This window comes from Salvia miltiorrhiza, chromosome 8 (genome assembly GCF_028751815.1).
Source record: "Salvia miltiorrhiza cultivar Shanhuang (shh) chromosome 8, IMPLAD_Smil_shh, whole genome shotgun sequence".
Lineage (NCBI taxonomy): Eukaryota > Viridiplantae > Streptophyta > Magnoliopsida > Lamiales > Lamiaceae > Salvia > Salvia miltiorrhiza.
This window is the reverse complement of record NC_080394.1, coordinates 31,197,223-31,208,934: the sequence shown is the minus strand read 5'-3', so window position 1 is coordinate 31,208,934 and position 11,712 is coordinate 31,197,223. Positions and strand designations below refer to the sequence as shown.

Sequence of the window (11,712 nt, the reverse complement as noted above, 5' to 3'; positions counted from 1 at the left end):
ATGTAAACTGAAAAAAAAAACTGTAACTTGGGTGAAAAAATCAATATAAAAAAAATAGAAGAAAAATATAAACTGAATATAAACAATTAAAATAGAAAAAAATGTAAACAAAAAATAAAATTGAGCAATTTCACAATAAAATTCAAAATTATGACTTGTGGGATTTCAACCCACAATATTGTGGTTTAAAACCACATACTCAATCAATTAAGCTAAATAGTCAATTGGTATGTAAGCCTTTCATTAATATATAAATATGAATAGACGTGGATTTCAGATTACGGATCGATCCTGTTACATGATACAACATATTATACACAAAACAATCTCTTAGAAGAAAATGATAGCTCCTATATACTTAATGGAGAAAGTTTGAGGAGAAAGGGCATCAAATCCTATTGTAAAGTACACATCTGGATAAGTAGAGCTAATTTATGTCTTTTGCTTTGACGTTTTCTTTTTTTTAAAAAAATTCTCTAGCTTATGTTGAATTTTTAAATATCATAAACTTTGAAAAAAGGTGTGATTATAGCATGAAATCCAAAATTTTCCGTTAGAAAGATGAAATATCTTGCGGAATTTTAAGTGAACTTTACTGGACTTTTTTCTTCTAACTTAATAAATTAAAAATTTGAAAAATTAAAAAAAGAAAAAGAAAAAAAGAAAGAAAAATCAAATGAAAAACTCTGTCCCTCTTTCCTCCCGTTTCTTCTCCTCCCACCCCACTGTCACAAATTGGGGCTTGAATAGATTACACATATGGGCCCTGTATTAACTTGAACAAGCCCATTCACTATCATAGTCAATAAGCCCACAACAAATCCTGATAAAGACCTAGCTATAAATTTGAGGCTTACTCTATTACATCTCTCCATTTACTCACGCTTAGGGTTTTTGATCGAGCCGGAGCGGCAGCCGCAGCCATCCTTATTGTCTTCCTTCCTCGCAGTCGAAAGCCATGGTACTTCTCGCAATCTACATTTTTTTTAGTTGCATTACCCATTTTTTTATTTCAAAAATTGGTCTTAGAATTAAGAGCTCATCTGCTGTTTGCTTAGTTTAATTCCGAAGGTTTTATGTTTTTTAATGTATTTAATTTTTTTGTTCGTTGTTTGCTCGAACTCTGGTTTTATGTGTTCGAATGTTGATTACCGAAGTTTCTGTTCCTCTATTCATTCTTTTATTTCATATTTTTGCAAGTTTAAATCTCATTTTAAGAGAATAATGGTGTGCTATTATTGTTAACGAAATATATTGGGAATAGTAAGATGGGATTTCATATCGACGAAATCATATAGCCATTTAAGCCAACAATCCAAATTGATTCGCCCCATCTCCAGTTAGTTGTCATCAAAATACATTACCTTCGTACGTAATCTCAATATGTATTTTCTTCCCCATTGATTTCAGATCCATTTGATTCATGTTAAGTTACTCATTTAGTGCGTTCAGGAAAGCTAAAGATCCAAAAAAAAAAAACAAATTAACATGCTCTTGACTATATTTCAATATAACGTAATGGTTTATGGCAGTTTGGCCGATATATTAATAAAAGTTGTTCAATTAAGGCAATCTGTCGTCGATGACTCAGTTTAAGAGACATAGGCATTGGCATTGCTCAGTTTAATCGGCATATTACCTTTAGGCTATCGTGACTATGTGTGAGATTGCTAGAGACGTGATTCATTGGTGGCAATGGTTGGAATTATGATAAATGTATGCCCAAAATCTCATTTATTTAATTTTGGTTTACTTGTTTATACTGCTCGGGAAATTATACAATTGAGTGAACTTCAAGGTATTTTGTGAGTCCCTAGATGTTTGGACAGATTGTTTTAATCAAGTGTATTTTTCCGTATAAACATTGTTTATAAACTTTTGTTTGCTTTCATGACTGTGCAGTGGTACTATTTCTAATGTGCACAATGTCTCTTTTGTTACAATAGTATTTCTAATGTCCACAATGTCACCTTCTCTATAATAGTCGAAGAGAAAGACTAGAGAGCCCAAGGAAGAGAATGTCACACTTGGACCTGCTACTAGGGACGGCGAATTGGTCTTTGGTGTTGCTCACATTTTTGCCTCATTCAACGACACCTTCATTGTGAGTTAATATCTCGGTACATTTGCCCTTCTCTTTAGTTGGTAGAATTAATATTCTTATCCAAATTTTCCTTGCAGCACGTTACTGATTTGTCTGGGCGTGAGACCATGGTCCGCATTACAGGTGTGGTTTATGTGTTTTGAATTATGTTATCATTTTGGACCATATTTACTGTAACTTTGATATTCTCTAAATTTTGGGTCAGGATATTGGTTGGTGTATATCACCTAATTTAATACAGTATATCATTTGGTGAATTTGTAAGCTCTAAGTGCACACACTCTTATCAATTATAAGTTTAGGTTTGTATTTTAGGTGTTCAATACTAGGTTTCATTTTTGGTCTGTTATGTTCTATTTAGTATGTTTTTATTTGAAAAAGGTTCCAATTTGAAGGTTATGAAATTTGATTGAAATTTTTTCCCTGGATTTAGGTGGTATGAAGGTCAAAGCTGATAGAGATGAGTCATCTCCCTATGCTGCTATGCTTGCAGCACAAGATGTTTCTCAGAGATGCAAGGTTTATACAGCATATTATTCCTACCTTTATTGTTATTTCCTTTTTAGCAATTTGCATGTGCTATCTTATGTTTGAGGCCATTAGTTGCTGATTGATGCTTGGATTTTGCAGGAATTGGGTATCAATGCTCTTCACATTAAACTCCGTGCTACTGGGGGCAACAAGACTAAGACCCCTGGTCCTGGTGCTCAGTCTGCACTCAGAGCCCTTGCACGTTCGGGCATGAAGATTGGTCGGATAGGTATGTGATATTTTTCTTTGAGGAATACAATCTTGGATTCATTAATCTTTGGTTAGGTTGCTATTTGTCATCCATTTCATCTGTTAATTTATTTTAACTTGCTTTTATATATATATATATATATCCAGAGGATGTGACTCCGATTCCAACCGATAGCACCAGGAGAAAGGGTGGCAGAAGGGGAAGGAGGCTTTAATTTGTCATTTGTTGTAAGGATTCTTGGGGATGTGGTTGAGATCCTTTTTGTGAAGTTGAAAATTCTGTTGGGTTTTTGAACAATTTTTGTGTGAACATGAAAATCTTATGTTTGACCATCTGGACATCAACAGTGATCACTTAGACACTTATCTTTGTCTTAATTCCTTTTTGGGTATTCTTCTGGTATGAATCATAAGCACAACTTTTTAAAATATTAATGTCAATAAGTATCCTAAATGAAGTAATGATCATGCATCTTATACAATAATAATTATAATTGAAAAAAGTAGCAATGAAGCCCCTAACAAGGACATCCATATGTCGTTGGGGCCCGTATACTCTATATTGGATCAATTAGTTCTCTGATGTTTCAATTTCAATTAGTTCTCTGATGTTTCAATTTCGGTGTCATTAAGCCCCTCCCCTGTCATTAAGCCCCTCCCCAAATTGCAATTTCGGTGTCATTAAGCTCCTCCCCATGTCATTACTTTCTAGGAGTGAGTGGCACGGGTTTTAAGAAAAAATATTGTTGAGTGTATTGAGAGTGAATAAAAGGTAGTTGAGTGTATTTTACTTTCTAGGAGTGAGTGGCACGGGTTTTAAGAAAAAATATTGTTGAGTGTATTGAGAGTGAATAAAAGGTAGTTGAGTGTATTGGGAGTAGTGAAAAGATGTTATAATTAATATTGAGAGTTGTGAAAAGTGAAAAGTAAGAGGATTATAAGTGGTGGGGTATAGTCCAAAAATATGTAGGAAGTTCTTTTGTGGACGTCCCAAAAAGGAAATATAAGAAGTTTTTTCGTGGACGGAGGAGGTATGCAATATGCCCCAATTCAACCAAGCCATCTTTAATTTCACCATTGTTGATTCAATTGAGATCACAACACATAGAAAATGACCAAGATTTATCCAAATGCTGCCTCCTCCTCTACCTCGTCTCCTCTGTTGAGCTCTGACAATTGCAAAATTGGCAGTAACGACTGCAAAATCTACGGTGTCATCTTCAACTGCAATGGTTTCACAGTGTTCGACCCTGCGACAACCTCATCTACCGCGTCGACAATTACATTGCCGCCGACAAGGGCCACATCTTCCTCGTCGACAATTATGTTGCATCGATCTACTCTATTCACACATTTACGGAAACCTAATTATAGATGTTGATTTGGATTTTATTTATAGAGATCGGATAGTCACCGTAGATTTTGCAGTCGTCGGAGCTCGACAGCAGAGATGAGGTGGAGGATGACACGGCGGCGTTTGGATATAGCTTGGTCATTTCTCTCTGGTTTGTGATCTCGATTGAATCAACAATAGTGAAATTGGAGATGGCTTGGTGGAATTGGGGCGTATTGTATATATAGTCCATTAGGGAGTGGGGCTCACTCCAATCCAAGGCGCACACATGCACAATTGTAGTAAAGTTAAATAAAAAAAAATTAAAAATAAATAAAAGAACAGACGGCATGTTAACAATGATTTGACGAGGGGTTTAATTGGACCGAAATTGGGACATCGGAGGCGGATTGATCCAATGTTGAATAAAATGACATAGAGGTGTTCATGTTAAGGGCTTATTATTATTATTACTCCCTCCCTCCGTCCCAATTCAATAGGCCGCAAGGCTTCGATAAGAATATTAAGAAATAAATAGTAATTCATAATAAAATAGGTGATGAAAAGTAACTTTTGTTGAGGATATATTTGTCCAAAATGTAGGAGAGAAAAATAAGGAAAAGATAATTATGTATGAAGTCCAATGACATTTAGTGTAAATAGTGAGTTATGTGAGAATATTTGTTATGCATTGACTTTTCATTTTTGGAAGTGGCCTATTGAATTGAAACGTTCAAATAAAGAAATATGACGTATTGAATTGGGACGGAGGGAGTATTATTATTATTAGATGCCTTATCTTTACTTCATTTAGGATACTTATTGACGTTAATATTTAAAAGGTTGTGCTTATTTATTATGCCATTTAATATTGCTTTCTAAGAAATTTATCTGGAACATGGAAATTAATTTTTCTGTAAAAAAAAAAAATCGAACAGTTATGATAATATATTGGAAATTGAATTAATTCGATCAACAAACAATAATCAATATGAGGCACTCAACTAATAATTAACATATATATTAAATATTGCATGAGTGGATTATCAAGTACTATCGTTAAGACTGTACACGAATCGAGCCGAGCCGAATACCTCTAGGCTCAGGTTCGGTTCGTGAAAATTTGGCTCGACTCGAGCTCGAATTCGAGCTTTAAAATTAGCTCGAACTTGGTTCGTATATATAATACTAAGCTCAAGTTTGGTTCGAATTCAGCTCGTTAATTATTTGTTTATCTCGAGTTCGAGTTCGGCTTGAATTTGGCTCGAATTTCGAGCTCAATTTCAAATTCAGGCTCAAATCCGAGCATGGTTCGAATTATTTATATATTAAGGTTTCATTAATATAAAAAATTATAATTGTTCGTATATTTCTAAACTATTTATGAGTCATAATTTATAATTTATTTTTAACAAATAGATAATTTGTCACGTTAGTTGTAAATTACTCCCTCCGTCCCCAAAATAAGTTCCTCTTTGGGGACGCACGAGTTTTAAGGAAAAGTGGTAAAGTGTATTGATAGTGGAGAAAAATATGTTGTATTGGGAGTGATGAAAAAGTGAAAAAGTGTTATAATTAGTGTTGTGAGTGGTGAAAAAATGAAAAGTAAGAATAAATAAAGTATTATTAGTGGTGGGGTAGTTGTCCAAAAATGGAAAGAAAGAAAGATGAACTTATTTGGGGGACGTCCCAAAAAGGAAAAATATGAACTTATTTCAGGGACGGAGGTAGTATTATTTTTAATTATGAAAATTATTTTTATTATTAAAAAAATATTTAACATTATTATTTAACGAACATATTCACGAGCCTATTCACGAACATATTCGTGGTCCTATTCGCGAGACTATTCGTGAGCCTATTCGCGAATAGGCTTGTGAAGGTAGGAGCCGAGCATGTACAGGTTCGAATTTGTCTCGATAATTTTATTGAGCTCGAATTCGAGCTTGGATTCAGCTCGTTTAGAAAATAAACAAATTCCGAACAAACTTTTCTCGAGCTGAGTCCCGAATAGTTCGCGAGCGGCTTGGTTCATTTATGACCCTAACTATCGAGATTCAGGTACAAAAGATTTACAAGGTTCGCATACATTTCTGAAATTCCACAAAGATTGTCGGGCCAAAACAAAAAATCGAGAAAAATAAAGGACCAAATGTATAAATTCCGGATGGGCTGTTCTAGAGCTACAACAAATTCCGTTCCAATTTAAGACACTCTTCTCAATTTCACGCACTTCGCTCTAAATTTTCTCCTTCTTCACTTTAGCACTCGTCTTTTTGTTCTTTTCCATTTTTCCGTTTTTTAGAGTTTTCACTCAAAATTAACGATGGATTTCGATGAAGATCAATCGCCTCCCTCATTTGACCGAATGGTACTTCTTTCTCTTCGATCTCTCTTCAATTTAGCTTGATTTTGATAGATCTGATTTGTTTTAGATATTTCGAAGTGATCTGTGATTTTGCATCTACTGTGGGGTTCGAAAAGGGTGAATTGGGGTTTCATGTTTTGAGATTCTTGGGTTTTAGAGGAGCGTTATAATTGGCGTGTAAACGCTGAGTATTTTTTTTGCTTGCATTTGAGTTTCATGAAAATTAATGTATTTGTTGGAAGATTGGGTTGAATTCCATGTCTGAAAGAAGAGGTGTATTAATTGAACAACAAATGCAGCTGGGAAAAGAAAATTATTCAGCTATTTTTTCCAACATAGGGAAATAATACCAGATTGTGCTAATGAGAATATCACCAAATGGTCAGCAAATAAGTGATTATGACAAACACTATTACCTCAAACAATGAACACAAACATTTTTTAACATGTAAAACCCAGTAAAATCACTAGATCATGGATCAAAGATAGGAATGCGATAAGCTCACCGGACTGTTACTTTCAATGCAATCACAAGGAGCCAAGATAAGTCGCTCTTGGCAACAGATAAAGTGTATACTAAAAAGATCTCCCCGGAAAGAATGTCACTCCCTGAAACTATATTCTATAAGCTCATTGAAGTGTTGGGAAGCTAAAATTCGTTTTGCACCACCCAGAATGTGTCATTAGATGGTGTGGATGTTATCTAGGCTACATCAATCTTAAGGTTAAATTCCTGAAAACAGCCTCCTGGCACTTCTCCAAAGAAAGGTTTCTGGTTCACCACTGCTTCTTTGGAAATAGGTTGAATCTCCTATGCAGTGGTTTGAATATTTTCTGGTTTCTGAATTAGCTATCCTAGTCTCGACTTGTTTGCTTCGATAGTTCTGTCTCTCCCAGCATCTCATCCTAGTTTTCGGTTTTCTCTTCTTTCCATTTTTATCATAAATAGTAGTAGTCCATCTCTAATTTAAGGCAGAAAAACACCCCACCCCCTAATGTATTTGACTCTTTTCTTGCAGGCTCGATCTAAATAGCTGTCAATTAGCTGAATTCAGTCGGCTCTTCATTTTTTTAAGTTTCTTAGTTTGTCTACCACTGCTTTAGCTTGTTTGGTTTCAGAAGGAATTTTTATTTCTTCCCTTCTAGTATTTTGCTCGATTTGTTCTTTTAAGGTTTATCTGGTCTTTTTTGTCTTTTTATCTCTGGATCTGTTGCTGAAAGAGGTGATGTATGTAATGTTCAAGAAGATGGAATATGAAAGGAGTAAAAGATTGGTTAATAGTAGTAAAAGTAGTAATTTGATATTCTAATCCAAAGCTCTTCTGTTTGGATCCAATTCTTGAATAGTTAGCTGCAATTTGTGCCTGCATATATATACCCTTGCTATTCTTGACCCAAATCATATGAACTACTAATAATCAGGTACTATATACAAGTAACTCTTAGTTCTTTGAAACAAGTATGTGCTTTATTTTTTAAAACTTTTGCTCTTGCTATCTAGAACTACAGAGATGTTCTTCTGCCAAACTGACAGACACTATACAGTAACACAGTTAATTAATGTGAACTAGGTCTGATCCGAATTATGCATCGCCTTCAATCATCATTTTATTGCGTATCATCCAGCTTGTGGCAGCTTAGCACTGATTTAATTTCTCATCTGTTTGATCAACAGAAAAATGTGGTCCCGGAAGCCAAAGGATTCAACCCAGGATTGATTGTGTTACTTGTTGTTGGTGGGATAGTGCTGGCATTCCTTGTCGGCAATTATGCACTATACATGTATGCCCAAAAAACTCTTCCGCCCAAGAAGAAGAAACCCGTTTCAAAGAAGAAGATGAAGAGGGAAAAATTGAAGCAAGGCGTATCGGCACCAGGAGAGTAGAATGTTTAGAAATGGAGCTGATGTATGCCTATTGTTGACGACTTTTATCGAGATAGCACCACAGCGTCTTAGGACCTTTTCATGATACAACTCTACTTTTATATTTAGAACCTGACATTGCTGTTTATTTATGATAATTTGTGTGGAAGCAAGCATGTTCGTGCTCTCTAACTAGGCTTAACTTTCCTATCTTCTTACCTTCAACAAATCTCTTCTTGGCCATTTTTATCACTAATTAGCCATCTTGTACGTCGGAGTAAAATATTCGTTTTGGGCATAAAATGCTGCTAGACTTGAATAATGTTGCTATTATAGCAACCAATCCTATAATACAAAGGATAAAATGAAATATATTCCTAGTTATTGCTATTTAACATCGAAAAGACACAGTACATGGAGTAAGAGAAAAGGGTCCAACTCAATACCCCATTTCAATTACACATGAAAAAACTTAACCAGAGAGAAAGTATACTTCTTTGTATATTATACTTCAACAAATCACACATCCGGCCAATAAATGGCTTACGCAGAACAAGCGACTAAAAAGACCACACTTCACATACAGATACAAAGGAGGTCCCATCACAATTGTATAAAAGTAGACAGTTTCTATGAAAATGAAACAGAAAAGCATTTATGCTCGACGGCCCATGGTCTGTTCCCCAGGTGGAATCATGACCAGGAGTGGTTGGGCATTGAAGCCAGGATGTGGAAGCCTACGACGGATCTCACGCCCCTCCTGGCAAAGGGCACATGCATGGCAGAAGACATGAGTAGCAAAGTCGCACGCTGTCTCACATTGCTCGCGCTGAACTTCGTCCTCAACAAAGCTTCCACAGCACCCACATGATCTTGCAAGTGCCTCGCTGCTTCCCTGTTGTGCAAGTATTATAAGATCCACAGCTCTTCTAAATGTAAATTTGCATGGATGTCTTATTGGATGCAAATGAATAACCTATCAGACTAAATACAGGTGATCGGGTTGAATGGTAGAAACCAGCGGGTAGTCCAATTCGCAAATAAGGTATTTAACCTAGTCTTGGTTTCAACTCAAGCATGGTTCTCATGACTATTTAAAGAAGAGAAGATGATGAATATTTCTTTCTTAAGATGTCCCACTATAAACAAGGTGCATAGAGTATTGCTTGTCGCAGTCGCAGTCACAGCCCAAGTGATATATTTCTTACCTGCCCTTGCCCTTGCTATCATAGTATGGAAAAATGTAAATACAATTGAACCCACATTTCACATAAATAAATCATCAAGGCAAGCAGGGATGCTCTCTCTCTCTCACACACACACACACATAAAAGAGGCCACCTGATATGAAAAAGAAAACTATCCAAAAAAGGAAACAAACAAGATTTGCTGAATGACACCATGCAACAGAGAGCAGAGTGATGCTAAACAAAAATCTCCATGTAATAGCACAAAAAGTTTTTGCAAGGGCTAACTTTGCCCTTCTGTGACAGTCAAACTGGTTGCAAGTAGTCCCTGAATCATAACATTATATCATAGGTTAAATTGAAGAGTAGAATATAATTAGATAGCTAACCTCTAGATTAAACTTGCGGCGAATGGCTGTACGGATGGGATAGGAGAACCACGGCGCAAGGCAATTCCAGCCGAAAAAGGTATTCCCCATTAGGTAGAGACCAGTGTAAGGCAAGCAGTGATTAGCAAATGTACCAGGAGCAGATCCAAGCCTCTCTACATTGCTCCCATAAAGCACACAAGGAGCCACACTACCCAATAAACCTGCCCATTATTACAACTATCATTAAGTCATACAGCTCAAAGAGACCAAAAGTATACTATGACAAGAGAAATATCCAAATGGGCATTTACTATTAAAGATTTGACAAAGTGCATATTTGAACATTTATATCTACATCACAAGGATTTCTCCATTCCTAGCCCTTTCAATCGGATTTGAATCAAGCAAGCTATCAGAAAAATTGTTGAAATAATCAAGGGGTTTTAGGTTATCCCAAATTTCTAATCCATTTTAGGAAACAATAGATTAGTCTACTATTTTTATCTATCTTGGCTAATCGCCCCCAAAGAGTGTAATAAAAATCTCATTGAATCGGCAAGTAAGCATAGCTCATTAGCTCCTAATGTGAATACAGTTGATCTCAAAACATAAATCCCATAGGCTACATGCTAATTACAAATACAGTTACACTCAAGCATCATAGCCTTCATTCCATTATTATTCAACTTCCATGATCGCATTTCATAATCCTTTGACTTTTGGATAGCCATCTAATCTGAAGATTACCATTTACCAATGCACCTCAACAAAGTTTATTAACAAATACACATACAACTTGTTAAATTTCTCTCCCCTCGAAAGTAGATCAAGAATCTGCGGCCAACATCAAACCCACAAACCAAATTCAACAAAAAAACCCAGATCACCAAACTTCTCAGCATATAATAAGACAATTAATGCCAAAAAAAATAAAAAAAATCAAATCTTGAACTCAAGAAAACCAAAAAAAGAAAAAACTCACAAACTTCAAGATCGCTACTGCAGAATTCATCATTCCTTCCAAGACAAGAGAAGAGACCAGAATCCCACTGGGTCCTCTCCATCGTGGACTCGGCCACCGGAAGCCCATCGGCTGTCCATCCCACCGGGATCGCCGCAGAGAGTGGAGCTCCGATATTCTTGCCGACGGGGACGGCGGATTTCTTCTCATTTTTCATCTCAGCTTCATCTTGTTTCGGTAAAAGAGGATTTGATTCCTCTGAATTCGCCATTTTCGCAAATATTGACAAAAAATTATATCTGTTAAAAAGTCGCAGAGGATAAGAAGAATGGCAAATGGGATTATAATTTTATGAGCGATCTCTGATTTCAGCTCCCCAACCGACAGCTGTTTGTATTAATTTAGAACGTAATTAGTATAATTTAATATTATTGTTTGCGTCGAGCATAGCCGCGTGGAATACGTAGACGGGAAGGAATTGCTGATTAAGCACCATGTTTGGAACTCATCATTTTGTTTATTTCTTAAATATTTTGATACTATGTTTTAAGATTGTATTAATCGATTGTTTGATTCCCAACCTTCACTCTCAAATGAAATGGATTTGATTTTTCTTTTATTTTAAAGATGTATTGTCGTTAGTTATAAAGTTATCATAAAAAAAATAAAGTAATAAAAAATAAAAAGTTATTACCCCTTCGTCCCATTATTCATGAGACGTATTTCGTTTTGGGTTGTCCCAACCTACATGACACATTTCTACTTCCTCTCTCTCTCTCCCCC

The 11,712-nt window shown here is 35.8% G+C and overlaps 3 protein-coding genes across 3 annotated transcripts; 2 read left to right on the top strand and 1 right to left on the bottom strand.

Moving 5' to 3' along the window:
• The first annotated feature begins 673 nt into the window (after positions 1 to 673).
• Positions 674 to 3,223, top strand: LOC130997674 (40S ribosomal protein S14-3-like). The gene is made up of 6 exons (XM_057923087.1): positions 674 to 961; positions 1,985 to 2,104; positions 2,182 to 2,227; positions 2,538 to 2,623; positions 2,735 to 2,864; positions 2,993 to 3,223. The coding sequence occupies exons 1-6, from the start codon at positions 959 to 961 to the stop codon at positions 3,058 to 3,060; spliced, it is 453 nt and encodes a 150-aa protein (XP_057779070.1). The 5' UTR covers positions 674 to 958; the 3' UTR covers positions 3,061 to 3,223.
• Positions 3,224 to 6,369: 3,146 nt separating this feature from the next.
• LOC130997682 (DNA-binding protein S1FA) lies at positions 6,370 to 8,583 on the top strand. The gene is made up of 2 exons (XM_057923094.1): positions 6,370 to 6,549; positions 8,222 to 8,583. The coding sequence occupies exons 1-2, from the start codon at positions 6,505 to 6,507 to the stop codon at positions 8,429 to 8,431; spliced, it is 255 nt and encodes an 84-aa protein (XP_057779077.1). The 5' UTR covers positions 6,370 to 6,504; the 3' UTR covers positions 8,432 to 8,583.
• A 247-nt stretch (positions 8,584 to 8,830) lies between these two features.
• LOC130997666 (cell number regulator 8) lies at positions 8,831 to 11,503 on the bottom strand. Its single transcript, XM_057923075.1, has 3 exons — positions 10,951 to 11,503; positions 9,987 to 10,189; positions 8,831 to 9,305 (listed from the first exon to the last, which is right to left on the bottom strand). The coding sequence occupies exons 1-3, from the start codon at positions 11,198 to 11,200 to the stop codon at positions 9,066 to 9,068; spliced, it is 693 nt and encodes a 230-aa protein (XP_057779058.1). The 5' UTR covers positions 11,201 to 11,503; the 3' UTR covers positions 8,831 to 9,065.
• Between the last annotated feature and the right edge of the window lie 209 nt (positions 11,504 to 11,712).